Source organism: Hyperolius riggenbachi, chromosome 3 (genome assembly GCF_040937935.1).
Source record: "Hyperolius riggenbachi isolate aHypRig1 chromosome 3, aHypRig1.pri, whole genome shotgun sequence".
In the NCBI taxonomy this organism is placed as follows: domain Eukaryota; kingdom Metazoa; phylum Chordata; class Amphibia; order Anura; family Hyperoliidae; genus Hyperolius; species Hyperolius riggenbachi.
In genome coordinates, this window is record NC_090648.1 from 167,477,602 (window position 1) to 167,493,351 (window position 15,750).

At 44.6% G+C, this 15,750-nt stretch overlaps 1 protein-coding gene across 8 annotated transcripts in view; it reads right to left on the bottom strand.

The window, feature by feature from the left end:
• Nucleotides 1–15,750, bottom strand: part of FANCI (FA complementation group I) — a 104,049-nt gene that overhangs the window by 24,865 nt on the left and 63,434 nt on the right. For all 8 annotated transcript variants that reach the window (XM_068275207.1, XM_068275203.1, XM_068275204.1 and 5 more), the window contains 9 exons: nt 14,876–14,946; nt 13,753–13,867; nt 13,554–13,676; nt 10,585–10,653; nt 7,855–7,956; nt 3,250–3,438; nt 3,050–3,171; nt 959–1,123; nt 656–835 (listed from right to left, as the gene is read on the bottom strand). In XM_068275207.1, the coding sequence (XP_068131308.1) occupies nt 656–835; nt 959–1,123; nt 3,050–3,171; nt 3,250–3,438; nt 7,855–7,956; nt 10,585–10,653; nt 13,554–13,676; nt 13,753–13,867; nt 14,876–14,946 (1,136 nt within the window). The remainder of the gene's footprint in view (nt 1–655; nt 836–958; nt 1,124–3,049; nt 3,172–3,249; nt 3,439–7,854; nt 7,957–10,584; nt 10,654–13,553; nt 13,677–13,752; nt 13,868–14,875; nt 14,947–15,750) is intronic.

A 15,750-nucleotide genomic window follows, 5' to 3' on the forward strand; every position in this document is an offset into this window, starting at 1 on the left:
TAGAAAAAAATTGAATGGAGCGATTTCTGTCCTAAATTGCGATTTACGATTTCCTTCAAATCAAGTTTTGTTCCCCCTCTCTGCCCCCGTTTCTCTTTGTGCCCCCTCTGGGTCTCTCTCTGTGCCTCCTCTGTCCCCCAAGCTGCGACAGTGCTGGACATACGTTCCAGCACGAGTCCAGCACTGCCCATCTATCCACTTTGCCTCCTGCAGGCTCTAATGCACGGCATACTTCATGTATGTCATGTGACATACTGAACCAGGAAGTATGCCGTGCACAAGAGCTGGCAAACAGCAATAGAGAATGGACAGCGTTGGACTAGTGCGGAAGGCGTGTCCGATGCTGCGGGCCGCACACGCCGGGACTTCCCCCATGCGGAAATCACGTCATCACAATAATTGCCGCTTTGATGATTCCGAAATCGTGATCTTGGTGATCACGATTTCAGTTTACATTCCATTTATTGTTCAGGCCTATGCAGTACCGAACAATAATTGACCTTTTCTTTAAATGTACAGTTAACCAGTAAGAATGGGCATTAGATTCATCTCTGCAGGCCACACATCTCCCTACACAATGATGGAAATATGTAATAAAGAGTCTCTATGAAGCAGATGCTACACGGTACTTATATGTAGCCATATTGATTATTACCTGGTAATTTCACAAATATTGTGAAACATTTTATCGCTATTCTGCCCATCAGGCCCATCAGTGACTCCTGTCTCCTTCAGCTGCTGTATTTTCAGCAAGGCCACAGACACCGTATATCTCATGAAGTCTAGGCTGGCTCTAAGAATGCTGAGGCTCTCCTCATGCGCTCGTGTGCTGTCCCTGAAAGAAAGATAGATAAACTTATAGCAACAGTAATAACCAGGCTGTCACACTACCAAACAATCATCTCAAACATCATTAGATAGTAGCTTATATGTATTGATGTAGGACGTTATACTGCACCTGAATAATGCGGTTAGAATGATGGACACAAATCCCATAGACAGCAAGCTTTTACTGGATTTATTATTGCCAGTGGGTCTTCCTTTCCCAGATTTTTCCTTCAAGATATCGGCTAGTTTGGTGTAGCATTTAAAAAGTCCTAAAATGTCTTCAAAGTTACTTTTACTGTGAATAACAAGAGTGAAACAAAAATGAAATAATCAGTGAAAGAGAATCCACGAAGGCATTGAAAAGAATGCTTAAAGTCTCTCTGATTCTGACCAGGGGCTTTAGAGGTTAAATAACCCCCCCAAAATGAGTTTTAGTCACATACTCTCCCCTGCTGCAAAGGTGTACAAAACGAATGAAAATCTCCCTCAGGATGCTATACCTGGACTAAAGGAAGAAAGAATAGGATCAGCAATAGACTGGAGGTAGCCTTCAGGGGAGGAGAGTACCATATTTTCTCCCAACAAATTACCTTTGTAGGGGATGGCCAAGGAAATCCATTTTAATTAGCATTAGCTTTAAACGTTGGGTTGTGATAGCCATTGCCACACCAGAATTAATTGAGCTGGACTACGGTAAGTTGTGTAAACAATGCTGTTTCTGCTGTATCCAGAGAGAAAGCAAAATAAGGTACTTTCTCACCTTTATTTGCTCAGTAATTACTAATTACAAGTCAATTTGATCATTTGTCCTAAAACCGGCAATGTTATTAATGTTATTAATCAATTAATTAGGTTCCATTGGAAAAAGAAATTTAGTTTCATCCCACTCTGATAATATAGTGTTTTTTTTTACTGTTTTGTTCTATTCATAATGTTTAATACAAAAAAAAAGATTTTTTTCAAAAGAAAATGATTTACTGTACTTTTAACTAACATATTAATGCTAACAAAGTAGAATATGATATTTATTTATTAAGAGCTAGACCTACTGGACTGAATAACAAGCTTTCTAAGTGCAAGGGGGAGAGCTTCATTTTACTCCAGTACAGTATAGCAGGCATGTGCATGGGGGAGAGCTCTGGGTGCCCAACATCCACCCACACCCCTTTCCCCCATAGTTGGCACCCAGTACTCACATGACACCACCAAGTACCTGCACCCAGGCCTAACACTGCACCTAGTACTCACACCTCCATACAGCCTCCACATGGCACCCACTATCTGCACCAAGCACCCACTTAACCAGTACCCACACCCAAAATACCTGCATTTAAAACCCACGACACCCAATGCCCACCATAGCCATCACCTAGTATAGGCATGGCACCAAGTATTCACACCCAGTACATGCACCCAGCACCCACCTGACATCCAGTACACGCACCCAGATCTCACATGGCACTAAGTAATCAACACCTGCATGACACTTGATACCCACCCATAGCCTGAACCAACATGACACCCTGTACCCACACCGAGAACCCACATGACAACCAGCATCTGCATTCAGCACCCACATGACAACCAGTAACCCCTAGCCAGAAACGAGGAGGGACAGGTCCGACTGACTCCACACCATTGAATGCAGCCAGCACTTCTGTGACTGTATGTATGTGTCAAGCGGAGGGGCTCAGAGGTATGGTTTGGGACCGTTTGAGAGCCAGGGGGGTGAAGGTCACATGTCACTGCAGGGCAAGGGGGCTGGGGAAGAATGCCCACCACTTGTAGGTACTACTCAGCATTTTTTTTTTTTGGGGGGGGGGGGGGGGGGGGGGAGGGGCAAGATCCCTTTTCTTAAGTTTGAGCACTCCCAACTTAAGGACCCTCTGCTCGGCCCTGCAGTATAGTAAATAGATCCGAAAGAGAATAATAGGTTCTAGTTAGCAGTTTTTAAGTCTGGGGATTTTCTCTCCTTCCACAGCAAAGAGATAATCCCTGTACTTACTAAACATTGGCAAGTGATAGTATAGGTGAGGGTTAAAAAAAAATATCTACTAGTAAGATTACAACTTTAATAGAAAACAAAACAAAAACCATTTTCTTAGTGAAAAACACAAAATTCAAATAAATATGTACAGATCCAATGATACATTCCCTTTGAAACACAGAAATGATCTTTTATCGTTAGTCTGAACAAAGTTCCACAAGGACAGGTTCCTACCAAAAGTTTGCAGTGGTGAAGTTGTACTCGATCAGCACCTCACAAACTTCCATCACTAAAACCGCATACGTATGATTTTTCATTCCAACCCCAGTGTTTGTAGAGAAGTCAGCTGACTTGTCCTGGAAGAATACAAGGAGAAGGGATATAGTTAGCACTGTTTATGACACATTATAAACATCTTTAAGAGTGAGCATTACCAGTTCAAACTCTTCCAGGTCACATTTAATCATTCTTCTTGTTATGGACTCCAGAATTTCATCAATTTCTTTCCGACAAGCTACATAGTCATCATCATCATCCTCGTCTTCCAAGCCCCTCTCCTGCATTAAGCTGCTCCTTTGATTATACCAGCTCAGGCAATTGTGGATGCTGCTCAGTAAGTGTGCCTGGGCAACAGTAGTGACATTGTGTAAGCAAACAAGAAAAATATCACATGAGAAAATACAGACAACATTTTTGGGTCTCTAGTGGCACCAATAAATATGCCAGGTAAATGTGCAGATATTATGTAGTATACCTATTTATGTGGTGGAGATGGAATTTAAGTGGAACAAAAGTCAAAATTTCCTTCCTGCTCTAAGATAAGCCACACCATGACAACCTTTATAGACAAAAACATTTCTTCATGAACATTTACTGAAAGGGTTAACAGTTTTGCTTTAGTTTCACTTTTCAGAGAGCACTGGGAGGGTTAGTAGACTGTGTTTAAAGGATACCTGTCACAAGAGCCCTAATGGTCGGAACGCGAAATGCCTTCCAAACGGTGCCAGCGCATGGATCGTGCGAACTCTGGTCGCAGTCAATGCGTAGGAACCGTTGGGAATTGGCCGCAGACAAACCAGAAGGGAGCCTGTGAGGTACGGTAATTACAACTTACACACGATTTCAGGGTATAACTGCCACCACCACTGGTATGGGCCAGTGGATCCGACTGACTGACTAGTCCTGCGAAAAAAAACAGTTAAACACACTCTATTCTGTCTAGATATCAACAATAGTAGTAGCGTCTCTCCAGAGACCTGGGATCAGTTTCTGTGTATGGCTGAAAAGCAGGGTAGCGGAACAGTGAATGACTTTGATAAAGTCTTTATTCACGGCAATATAAATAATTAATATATACAGAAAATTATTAAAATCAACAATTATTGAGACATGAGATAACACAGTATGAAAATAAAAGGGAGAAAAAATACTTAGTTTCTGGAAAGATGTCCTTTAGTGGGAAGAATCAAAGTTCCTTGGTAAAGTCCTTTGTTTCAGCTCAATTTAAAATCCAAGCAAAATGGAAAATGTCCTTTGTTTCAGTTCAGACAAGATGGACGATCAAGATGGCTGCTAGCCATGTGTCCTCTGGATAGCACCAGACAGCTCTCATACAGATGGAATGTGGAGGACTGAAGGCCCGCCTGCCGGCCATGTGCTTTTGATGAAGCTGGTTTGGGGGTGTGGCAATGCCGCCCCCCTCTGAGTTACCAACCAATGACAGTTCATTCCCTCTGAGAGATTTTAGGGCTAAACTTATAAAATGCCGTAACTCATGAACGACACATGTCATATTTAGGTGGATAGCAGATGCATACTTGTCGGAAAATACCGATTAATATGACATTAGACATGGCTAGCGCAGCTGGTCAGGTTCCTGTGAAGAATCATACCGCAATAACCGCACGGGCTATGGTGATGAATTTCATATCAGCACGTTGGGCAGACTTTAACGAATAAGACTATATGAATTTTATAGCTGTGCGATATATGGTCTCCATTTAATAGGTAAGAAACCCTATCCCACAGGTTTTCATATCTGCCTTGTCGGTGCCGCTTTGTCATGGCCCCCTGGAGAGCCAGTTTCCTGGTTCTTTTCATGGGGCCATCTGGCTGTGGGGGAAACGGAGCTGGTCCCTGCAGGGAATCTGGCCACGTGCGACATTCCTGAGGGGTGAGGCATTCCTCAGGGGTGAGGGGAATGCTTTGCTCACAGGGGAACAGATCTCTGGATTAAAAAAAACACAAAAGTGTCATTTTCTGATCGCTTGCACGACTGCCCAGATCCGACAGGGAGCGATCAGGAAGTCGACTGTGAATTCTCTAGATTCACCTGCGTTTCTCACGGCTGTTCCGTGACAGATACCCGAGGTGACATGTGACAGGATGAGAAAGACATGGGTATATACAGTGCTGTGTTTCTTTTTTATTTCTCTGCCTGAAAGAGTGAAATATCAGGTTTGTAAGCGGCTGACTCAGACTGGAAGTGACTACAGTGTGATCCTCAGCAATAAGAAATTGCAACTATATAACACTTTCCTAGAAGAAAATAGCTTCTGAGAGCAGGAGAGAGATAAAAAGGGTCAATAGTTCATACATTTTTGCTCTGGCATACTTCAATGAATGTGTTATTGGGCAAAAACAGTAAAACATTTAAAACTTAAAAAGTAGATTTAAACATAAAATAAAACAGTGGAATATCTTAAATAGTCATTTTTAGGAGAAGGAAGATAGATACAATCATTTTCTTCATTAGTTTATTTTCGCCTCAGGTGTCCTTTAAGGCTCTGTTCACACCAAAACCTAAACCGGTCAGATTCTCAGAACGGACAAGTCAAACAAATGTTTTGTACAAATCAAAACTGCATGGGCAATAAAGAGTATGGAAACAAGTTTTTTTTACTGTGTGCCATATCAGGTTGTAATTCCCCTTTAAAGAGGGGGAGGGAGCATGTACAGGCAAATGATCATGTACCAGTCTAGATTGAATAATGATCATCACATAACTGTAAGTAGCTTAAAAGCCAAAGTACAGTATAACATCTAAAGCAAGAAGAATTAACCTTTAGGCCCCTTGCACTGCAGCACGCTTCTATGGAGACTTGCACAGTTTGCACAGTGCAGTGTTGTGTGCCGGAAGTATCAAAATCATCGCAATCCCAATGCAAAGTCAGCAGCTCATTACCAAATGATCCCTGCCTCAGGGCTGTGGAGTCGGAGTTGGAGTCGGAGTCGAGGAGTCGGAATCGGGGAAATTTTGGGCACCCGGAGTCGGAGTCGTTGATTTCATAAACTGAGGAGTCGCGAGTCGAATGATTTTTGTACAAAATCCACAGCCCTGTTAAGTATTAGGCTAAGGAATCGGAGTCAAGGTCATTTTGGGTACCCGGAGTCGGAGTTGTGGTTTCATAAACTGAGGAGTCGGAGTCTGAAGATTTTTGTCCCGACTCCACAGCCCTGCCCTGCCTACCACACAGATTATGCAGTAATGCAAGTCAATGGGTGATGCAGTAAGAGCACACAACGGGAGTGCGGTGCAGTGCACGTGTGGACTGATGGGAATTCCAGTGACATACTTCCTGCCTAGCAAGGAGTACGTCACTAGCTGGGGGCGGTGCTATGAATGACCATGATGCTGCATTGTGGAGCAGGATCATGTGAAGGCTGATTTCTGCGGTACTAATCTTAGGGGCTTGATACACTAACCGGCGCTAAGCCGGTTAGTGAGCCCTATCACTTAGTGGGCGCAAACCACGGCATTAAGTAGTTTGCGCCCACACATCACTCTCAGTCCCGCTCACTGAGCTTGCAGCGCGGGTGCACCTGTATTAGTGCGTGGTGTGACGGTAACTTCGCACCCACTGCCCCTTAACAGTCGCACCCCGTGCGACGATAACGGCGCACCGGGTGCCCCTGAAACAGCGCATCAATGCGCCGCTTCGGGGGCACCCGATGCGCCATTATCGTTGCACCGGGTGTGACGTTTAAGGGCAGCGGGTGCAACGTTATCGTCGCACCGCGCACTAATACAGGTGCCCAGTAGTGTGTGTGCACTGAGCGGGGCTGTTGCCGAAGTAGCTCTGCGCACAGAGCTACTTAAGGGGCACAAAAGGCTTTTCACAGCGGCGCTAACAGTTAGCACCGCTTTGTGAATCAAGCCCTAGGTGTGCAATTGGCCTTACTGTCATATGAGGTTCTGTAGTTAAAATGCCAGTTATGAAAATGTGGTAATATATGCTTAAAGCAGGTAAGGTTAGTGGAGCTTTTGCTTGGCTCTGCATCATCATACTGCACAAATTGCAGAGAACTCTGAGATGACTGCTTGCAGCACCTTAGGGTCCTATTACACTTAATCAGTTGCTCTCAGTTAAAACTGAAAGAAAACTGATTTTCAAAGTAATGCCCATGTTTCCCTATGGCTAAGGGCCCTTTTCCACTTTATAGTGATGCGAATGCGGCTACCTCACCGCATCACATCACTTCTGCTGTTGTTCGAGTCACTTCCTCATCTCCTGATGTGGAAGTGTATGGTGGGGACGGCGGGGGGATGCATACAGATACGGCCATGCGAGAGTCTGCAGCATGCTGCAGATTCTCGGATTGCTCCGCACGCAATGGAAACTGTTCCATTGCCGTGCATTGGTTACAGGACACCAGCGGTGCGATGCGGCTCTGTAGCCGTATCACACCGCTTCTAATGGAAACGGGCCCTCAATTCCCACTATATGCGTTTTAACTGAAAGCTTTTTCACAATGCACTGCTATGGAAAAAAAATGCATATCAACGCGTACTAACACACACTAACGCATACCAATGCATTAAGTGTAAAAGGACCCTAAAGTATGAGCTTCAAGAAATGGAGGTAAACAAGTGAGCTTAAATTAATAAAACAGAACAAAACAAGCATGGTATGCACAGAGTGCCTGTACAAGATTAGGGAAACCAGTCTGCCATGAGTTAAACCTCAATGTCAGCAGTCTGCATCCTACAGGTTTCTAGGCGGACCATGCATCTCTTTAGAGTCTTTTGTCCTCCTCACCAGAGGTTCTTGTAGTATGATCTGTTCCTTTTGGGCTGTGATACATTTCTCCAACTTCAGCGGTGGCAACAGGTCTGGTTCTGCCTCGTAATACCGCTTTAACTATAAAGAACAGCAATAAAGACAAATTATGCAAATGAGACATTAGAAAGTGCTTTCCCATTTTTTTGCTGTAGCCTGTATCAGTCTAAACCTCAATGTTTTTCTAAACCAATGCATCATTTGCCAACAGAAGATTTGAAAAAGAGTGGCTTTATCACAGACAGCACTAGTTGCTAACTGAGACCTTTTGTCTCAAAACAGGAACTAAACTGTATCTAACTAAAATGATTTAACATGTCTGTAGCTTTTTTTAAAACCTGCCACTAGCACCAAAACTTCCATATGAACCACCACTATAATAGAAGATAAGTACCAGTACAGGGTAGACACCATCCTAAAGCTAAAAGCTGCAAGGAAATCAGATTCAAAAGCTGCTAATTAACCAGAAGCCAGTTACTGTAATTCAGCTGTGCCCAACCTACGGCCCGCGGGCCATGTGTGGCCCGCAAGGCCAGTTTCTGTGGCCCGCGCGGCGGTGTCCTGCGGAGGGGGAGGCTGGGGGAGACTGAGGAGGCTGCCCGCGGAGGGGTAGAGGATCGGGTGGTATTGCGTAGTAAAGTATCGGCGTAGTCCTGCGCATACACGCTGGTATTCAGCACCGGGTAGCGCTGGGATAGTTAGAAAGCCTCGCTCATTGGTTAGTGCAGGAACCTTCCTCCAATAGGAATTAGGCTGATTCCTATTGGAGGAAGGTTCCTGCACTAACCAATGAGCGAGGCTTTCTAACTATCCCAGCGCTACCCGGGGCTGAATACCAGCACATTCTCAAGTATGCGCGGGACTACGCCGATACTTTACTACGCAATACCACCCGATCCTCTCCTCCTCGGGCAGCCGCCTCAGCCCCACACAGAGCCCCACACAGACAGGTCAGCCCCACACAGACAGGGCAGCCTCCTCAGCCCCACACAGACAGGGCAGCCCACTCAGGCCCACACAGACAGGTCAGGCCCACACAGACAGGTCAGCCCCACACAGACAGGGCAGCCTCCTCAGCCCCACACAGACAGGGCAGCCCCCTCAGCCCCACACAGACAGGGCAGCCCACTCAGCCCCACACAGACAGGTCAGCCCCACACAGACAGGGCAGCCTCCTCAGCCCCACACAGACAGGGCAGCCCACTCAGCCCCACACAGACAGGGCAGCCCACTCAGCCCCACACAGACAGGGCAGCCCCCTCAGCCCCACACAGACAGGGCAGCCTCCTCAGCCCCACACAGACAGGGCAGCCTCCTCAGCCCCACACAGACAGGGCAGCCTCCTCAGCCCCACACAGACAGGGCAGCCTCCTCAGCCCCACACAGACAGGGCAGCCTCCTCAGCCCCACACAGACAGGGCAGCCCACTCAGCCCCACACAGACAGGGCAGCCCACTCAGCCCCACACAGACAGGGCAGCCCACTCAGCCCCACACAGACAGGGCAGCCCCCTCAGCCCCACACAGACAGGGCAGCCTCCTCAGCCACACACAGACGGGGCAGTCTCCTGAGCCCCACACAGACGGGGCAGCCTCCTCAACCCCACACAGACAGGGCAGCCCACTCAGCCCCACACAGACAGGGCAGCCCCCTCAGCCCCACACAGAGCTGACAGCCCCCTCAGCCCCACACAGAGCAGACAGCCCCCTCAGCACCACACAGAGCGGGCAGCCCCACACAGAAACTGGCTCACGTTCTCGCATCACAGATGATCATCTTCATTCTGTATTAAGAATAAATGTTACAAATTTGGAGCCGAATATCCAGAAATTGGTTTCTGAAAAACAGCCGCAAACTTCTCATTAAGAAAATGTGCATCAAATGGTGAGTACAACAATTCTTATATTGTCGTTTTCTTTCCATTTCCAACACCATGTTAACTGTTACTAGAAAAACGTTTAAAGTTTTACATCGAAAATTTGTATGTATGTGTTCCGGCCCTCGAGATTTTTCTTGATTTAAAGTTCGGCCCTCGGGCCAAAAAAGGTTGGGCACCACTGCTGTAATTGATTGGCAGCTCTCAAACCTGATTAGTCCTTGCAAAGTTCCAGTTCTTTAACATAAATTGACATATTAGTCAATAATGTGCCACCTGTGATGAATGTAAGAATGTAAGTTAGGGAGATGAGATTTTTTCCAGTGGACAAACACTGACTAAATAATTTATAATGTCACATTGTTAAAAAGAATATTCATTAAGCAGTAATCAGTAAAGTTTAAATAGCTCTAGTTCTTATGTAACTGTAGTCTGAGGTCTTGTGGTCAGCACTTCATTATCACAGGTCATGTGATCACTGCCATGGAAGTTAAGGAGACTGATCTCCAGAGCAGAAACAGCATGGCCTTTGCCAGAAAAGTGGTCCTCTACTTCATCAGAGACCATATGACCAATCCAATGAAAAGCACTGGTTGGCAAGAGCAGCACAAATGCTATCATTCATGAAGTTTACAGGCAATAAAAACTGTATTGCAATGGACTAAAAGGTCAGTGATTAATAATATATTACATACCAGAACTTTCAGTTCCAATTAAGATTAAGGTAAAATATGATGGCATAAATCTATATTTTAGCTCAATTTGTTTCCTTTTGCTGGATAATTAGGATCGCTTGCTCTTCTTTCTGAGTGTCTTCTGCTACAAAGACCTACCTGAGACACCAGCGTCTGCATGATTGGACTGGCCAATTGAGAGTTCCGCCTCAGAACATCATAAAAGCCCTGTAAAGACAGATGGAGATATAAACTGTTACTGTGGCTTGTCTTAAGCTGGCCATACACTGGCCCGATTTGCCGCCATTTCGACAGCAGATTCGATCACTGGGATCGAATCTGCTGCCAATCGTTCCCGCTAAACGCACCCGCCGATCCGATTTCCTCCCGAAATCGGATCGGACCGTCGATCGCGCCGTGCGGGAAATTACCGTCGATCGCCTGCGGGTAGGGAGTGGTTCCCTAGCTGCGGCCCATCCGATACAGGTATACATTACCTGACGCTGGCTCCCAGGCATCTTCTCCGCACTGCACCGCTCTGTTCCTGCTTCCATCCCAGCGTACATTAACTTCCTGTGTCACTCCAGTGACCAGAAAGTTCAAATAAAGGGCGCTCTATTTGAACTTCCTGGTCACGGAGTGACACAGTGTACATTGGGATGCGGTGCAGTGCGGAGAAGAGGACCCGGAGCCAGCTTCAGGTAATGTATACGGGGGGGGGGCAGGGGGACAGGCGGCAGGAGCAGCTCAGCAAATGGTGAATCGGTTTCAGGCTGAAATCGATTCACAATCTGTTTGCAATAAAGGCAGCCATACGATCCCTGTCTGATCAGATTTGATCAGATAGGGATCTGTCAGTTGGTCGATCTAATGGCAAATCGACCAGTGTATGGCTACCTTTACTGTATGTAGATGCTTTTAATTTAAATTACTGAGTATAGCCTGTTAGGCAACATAAATAACAGCAAGACATACATTATAGTAAGCAATACATCCTAGTAAGCGGGCTGAAGCAGGAGCCCACTTTTAGTATAAGTATTAATTCACTTTACCCTCATTGGAGTATGCCCACAACTTCAAGTTTTACCTGTTATTACAACAATGGAGTTCTAAGCAGCTGGATAACCTACTGGTTACTGGTGCTGCCTTTGGTGTAGGGTTTGAGTCTTTGACCAGGGTTTGAATCCTGGATCCAGACAGTATGTAAAATGGTAAAGAGTCTTTGGGCAAGGCTCCCTAATGCTCCCGATTGCCAGTGGACTCTGTAATGCTTTCAGTCCCCCAGGAGAAAAGCGCAATCTTAATGTAATATGTCACCTTATAATGGTTATAAAGTAAGAAGCAAAACAAAAGACCAAAGGGGTGTCTAAGATTGATGGTTACAGAACACTGAGGGTCAGCATCTTTCTAAATGCTAGTGTACATGGACCTTTGACTTCAGTTCAATGCTAGATAACATTAGTTTGGTTGCAGGTCAACTGCAGCTCACTGTCAGATGATCAGTTAGTCTTAAAGGGGCACTATTGCGGAATCAGTGATTTCCTGTTCATGTAATAAATGATACGTGCAAGTGGAGTAACTTTTAATATTGTTAAAATGGCTTAAAAAACTTCATCTTTACACTGACCTAACCTATTTCAATATAGAGAGCCACAATGGAAGGCACAGCTTTCTATAGCATTCTATAGCAAGAGCATTTCATTCTGCCATTCTGCCTGCTGCCAGGATCATGCGCAGATCTAAATCATTGTAGCCAAAGCAACAGACTACATTAGGTGTCCATGTCTGCAACACTGAAGGAGGCTCGGAAAATAACGTAGCTCACAAAGCCGTAGGAGCCACAGAATGGCACGAGGATGCAGTACGAGCTAGGAGATTCCTACCTCAGCCACACAAGAGGGGTGAACAATACCAGCAATGACATCAGCTGGTACAGTTGTCTCCTACAACAGAATGCGCGACACTGGCGTCAGTAGTGTATCTTCCGTTGTGGCTCTCTATATTGAAATAGATAATGTCAGGCCCGGTTCACATTGGCGGTTTTTTCCGGAACGTAAGCGGAACGTATACTGTACAAACGGAACGGATGTGAATGGATCCAATGTTAACCTATGGATCCATTCATATGCGTCCGTTGGTATGGGTACGTGCCGTACGTTCCGGCCCCCGGATCCCAAAAATGCCGCAGGCCCTAATTTTCTGGACCGCTCTGCCCAGCGGAATGGAGCTGGAAAAAAAATGCAGCAGCATTGCGGGCAATGGGAAACGGAACGTTTCTTCACACTAGTGAAGAAACTGACCGTTCCATGGGGGATGGGCGACGCGATCCTGAGCGACGAGAGGGTGAGGGCAGGGTGCAGCAGCCGGGCGGGTGGGTGAGGGAGGCAAAATACATACCTAATCGTGCGCAGCAGCCGGCAGTAGAGGCTTCCGTCTTCTTCCGGGTCATGTGACTACATGACGCGTCATGTGACTAGTCACATGGCGCGCTGTGTAATCACAGCGGAAGAAGAAGAAGCCTCTACTGCCGGCTGCTGCTCAAGATAAGGTATGTATTTGCTGAGTGAAAACGGATCCGATCAATCATTGATCAGATCCGCTTTCACAATGTGAACGGACTGGGCCATCCAGATACGGTGATGCGGACACCGGATCCGTTTTGGGCCAAAACGCTAATGTGAACCGAGCCTTAGTTTTGTTCCGCCATTTTAGCTATGTTAAAAGTTACTCCACTTGCATATACAGTATATAATATTTACTACAGGAACTGGAAATCACTGACTTTGCAATAGTGCCCTTTTTTAATTTTGAGTTCAGGCTGAGCATACGAATTTAACTGGGACATGAACTGTTGTGTAATATGTTGGCATTATATAAATCCAATAAATAACTGCTATTAAACAGAGAGGATTAACGTCAATTATCAGTGAAAACTGCCCTGACAGCACATATTGCTGCCCCATCACATTTGGAAATATAGGAAAAAGACTGAATAGGCAACATAGAGGCCAGATTTTGGCTGCATGTCTGTAAGCACAAGTGTGCAGGGTGTCTGTAGCACTGATTCTCAGGAGGGCAAAATTATGATGAGTACCCCTGAAAGTAAGCTTACGTCTTGAGCAAGTTACCTCATAAAGTATCCGCCTAATATCTTCTTGTTGGCTCAAACACCTTCTCAGACAGCCCAGAATTTCCAAGCAAAATGCCTCATTAGCAGCAGAATTGTAGCGGGTGTGGACATCCACTAGAACCTGAAAATTTTATGTGGAGAATTACTTAAAGTATGGAAAACTAGGCAGCAAAATATAAATACTAAGCAACAAGTACCTGGCTTGCGCCAATGGCCTGGCTACACTGTGAGGAAGACAAGCTTCCAAGGACCTTAAAATTCTTCAGTAAAAGCAGGAAACCGGCAACTGCAGACTTCCGGGCCTCTATTTGACTTTAAACAAATATACAAAAAACAGATAAGCAACAGTAACAAGATGTTCAATATTAACAGACTTACAGAATGTAAACCTATGTAATATATAGTAATACAAATAAAAAATAATCCTCCACTGCAAGTTCTAATAGCTCAATATCAAATTACTTTATTGTTGCGTGAACATGAATTTAAAAAAAAAAAATCCCCTAGAACATGACAAGTCTAAGCATATTCACTGAACCCTTCTATACCACAACTCGTACAAAGTTGGGACCTCCATATCACACCACATCAGTAGTCACACACTCACCAGATCTGGCCCCATTTTAACATACAGTTCACCGAAACTAAGGTCAAATCACTTTAGAAATTAAAACCTAAGGCCCCTTTCACACTGATGCGTTGCGTTACCCTGTTACCCTAACGCTACACCAATGAAAGTCTATGGGGGATTTCATACCTGGCGCAGTGCAATCCGCTGCATGGGCAGACTACGATACAAGCACTACATGATACATACATAGACATATGACTATGGTAAGGACCATATTGTCAGCTCCTCTGAGGGACAATTAGTGGCAATATACTCTGTACAGCGCTGCGTAATATGTCAGCACTATATAAATACTTAAAATAAATAATAATAATAAATAAATAATTCAATTTAATTAGATTAGAGTTTAGTGCAAGTTTTTGCATCTGATTTGAATTCAAGGTGTGTAATTTAAGTCCCTCGGTTGTGGCTCAGGGCTCTGTTTGTTTCATTTCAGTTGCAGCCTGATTGAGTGCTGCCAATCTTTCCATCTATATTAGACTTTCAAACGTATTCCGATAAAGCAGTGGAAGAGGCAAAGATAACAATGAGCTATTAAAAAAAGACAAAAAAAAAAAAAAAGACAATGTTTTATGGGGTTGACTTCACTGAAATGAAATAATAGGTTGCTGGGGCTTTAATGCATTTGATCCTTGAATTGTCCATTGAAGCAACATGTATATTTAACAAAAAAGCATTAGAAAAAATACCTTGAAAACATTGCCTTCCTCAGAACTAGGATAATAAAATCCCGCACAGATATATTAATCTTGAAGAGAGGCTGGAAGGAAAAAACTAAAATTTAATCAGAGGAACACAATTTATTTATGGCTCTTTAGTGCAATAAATTAGATAATTCATGTGGACAAAATAAAGTTGAATGTCAATAAACGTACAATAGAACAGATGACTAGAGGTGAATTATGATCCAGGTCAGTGTTCCCAGGACATCTCTGAGGAAGCACACAAGAGGTGCTTAAAATGTGCAAGATGTTGCTGTGAATGTAATAATGATTAATGCCAGGTACGCACATTCAATTTTGATTGGCCAATTTTACCACCTCCATGTAGCACGAGATCTTACCTACACAATCTGTTCATAGTATTCAGAATCAGTTTGTGGCAAAATTGGCCAATCAAAATTGTACGCATCCACATACTGTATCTAGCAATTTGGCGGCCTGATTGTCCATCCAATTCCTAATTTTAATGAATTGGATAAAAACAGATACTGCAACATGTCTGCCCGATCCATGATTCGATTTTGTGCCAAAATTGGTCGAATGCGTCGATCTGACATGCTGGAAAGAGCTTAATAGAAAGTGCAATGTGCCCATACAACACTAGATCTATGGGCACCTTTAGTGTTTCATGGACTCTATGCTTTGCTTCTCTCTACTCAGCAATTATTCACTTATTTACCTGACTGGTTTCTGATTACAGTAGTTCTGATCAAGATGTGCAAGGTGGCAAATCAAATGTTACTCACCTAATTGAGGAAGAGTTAATTGTTTTACCCGTTTGGGCTGCAATCAACCCAAGTATAATCACAGTAAAGGCCTGTATACACTGATGACTGATGTGG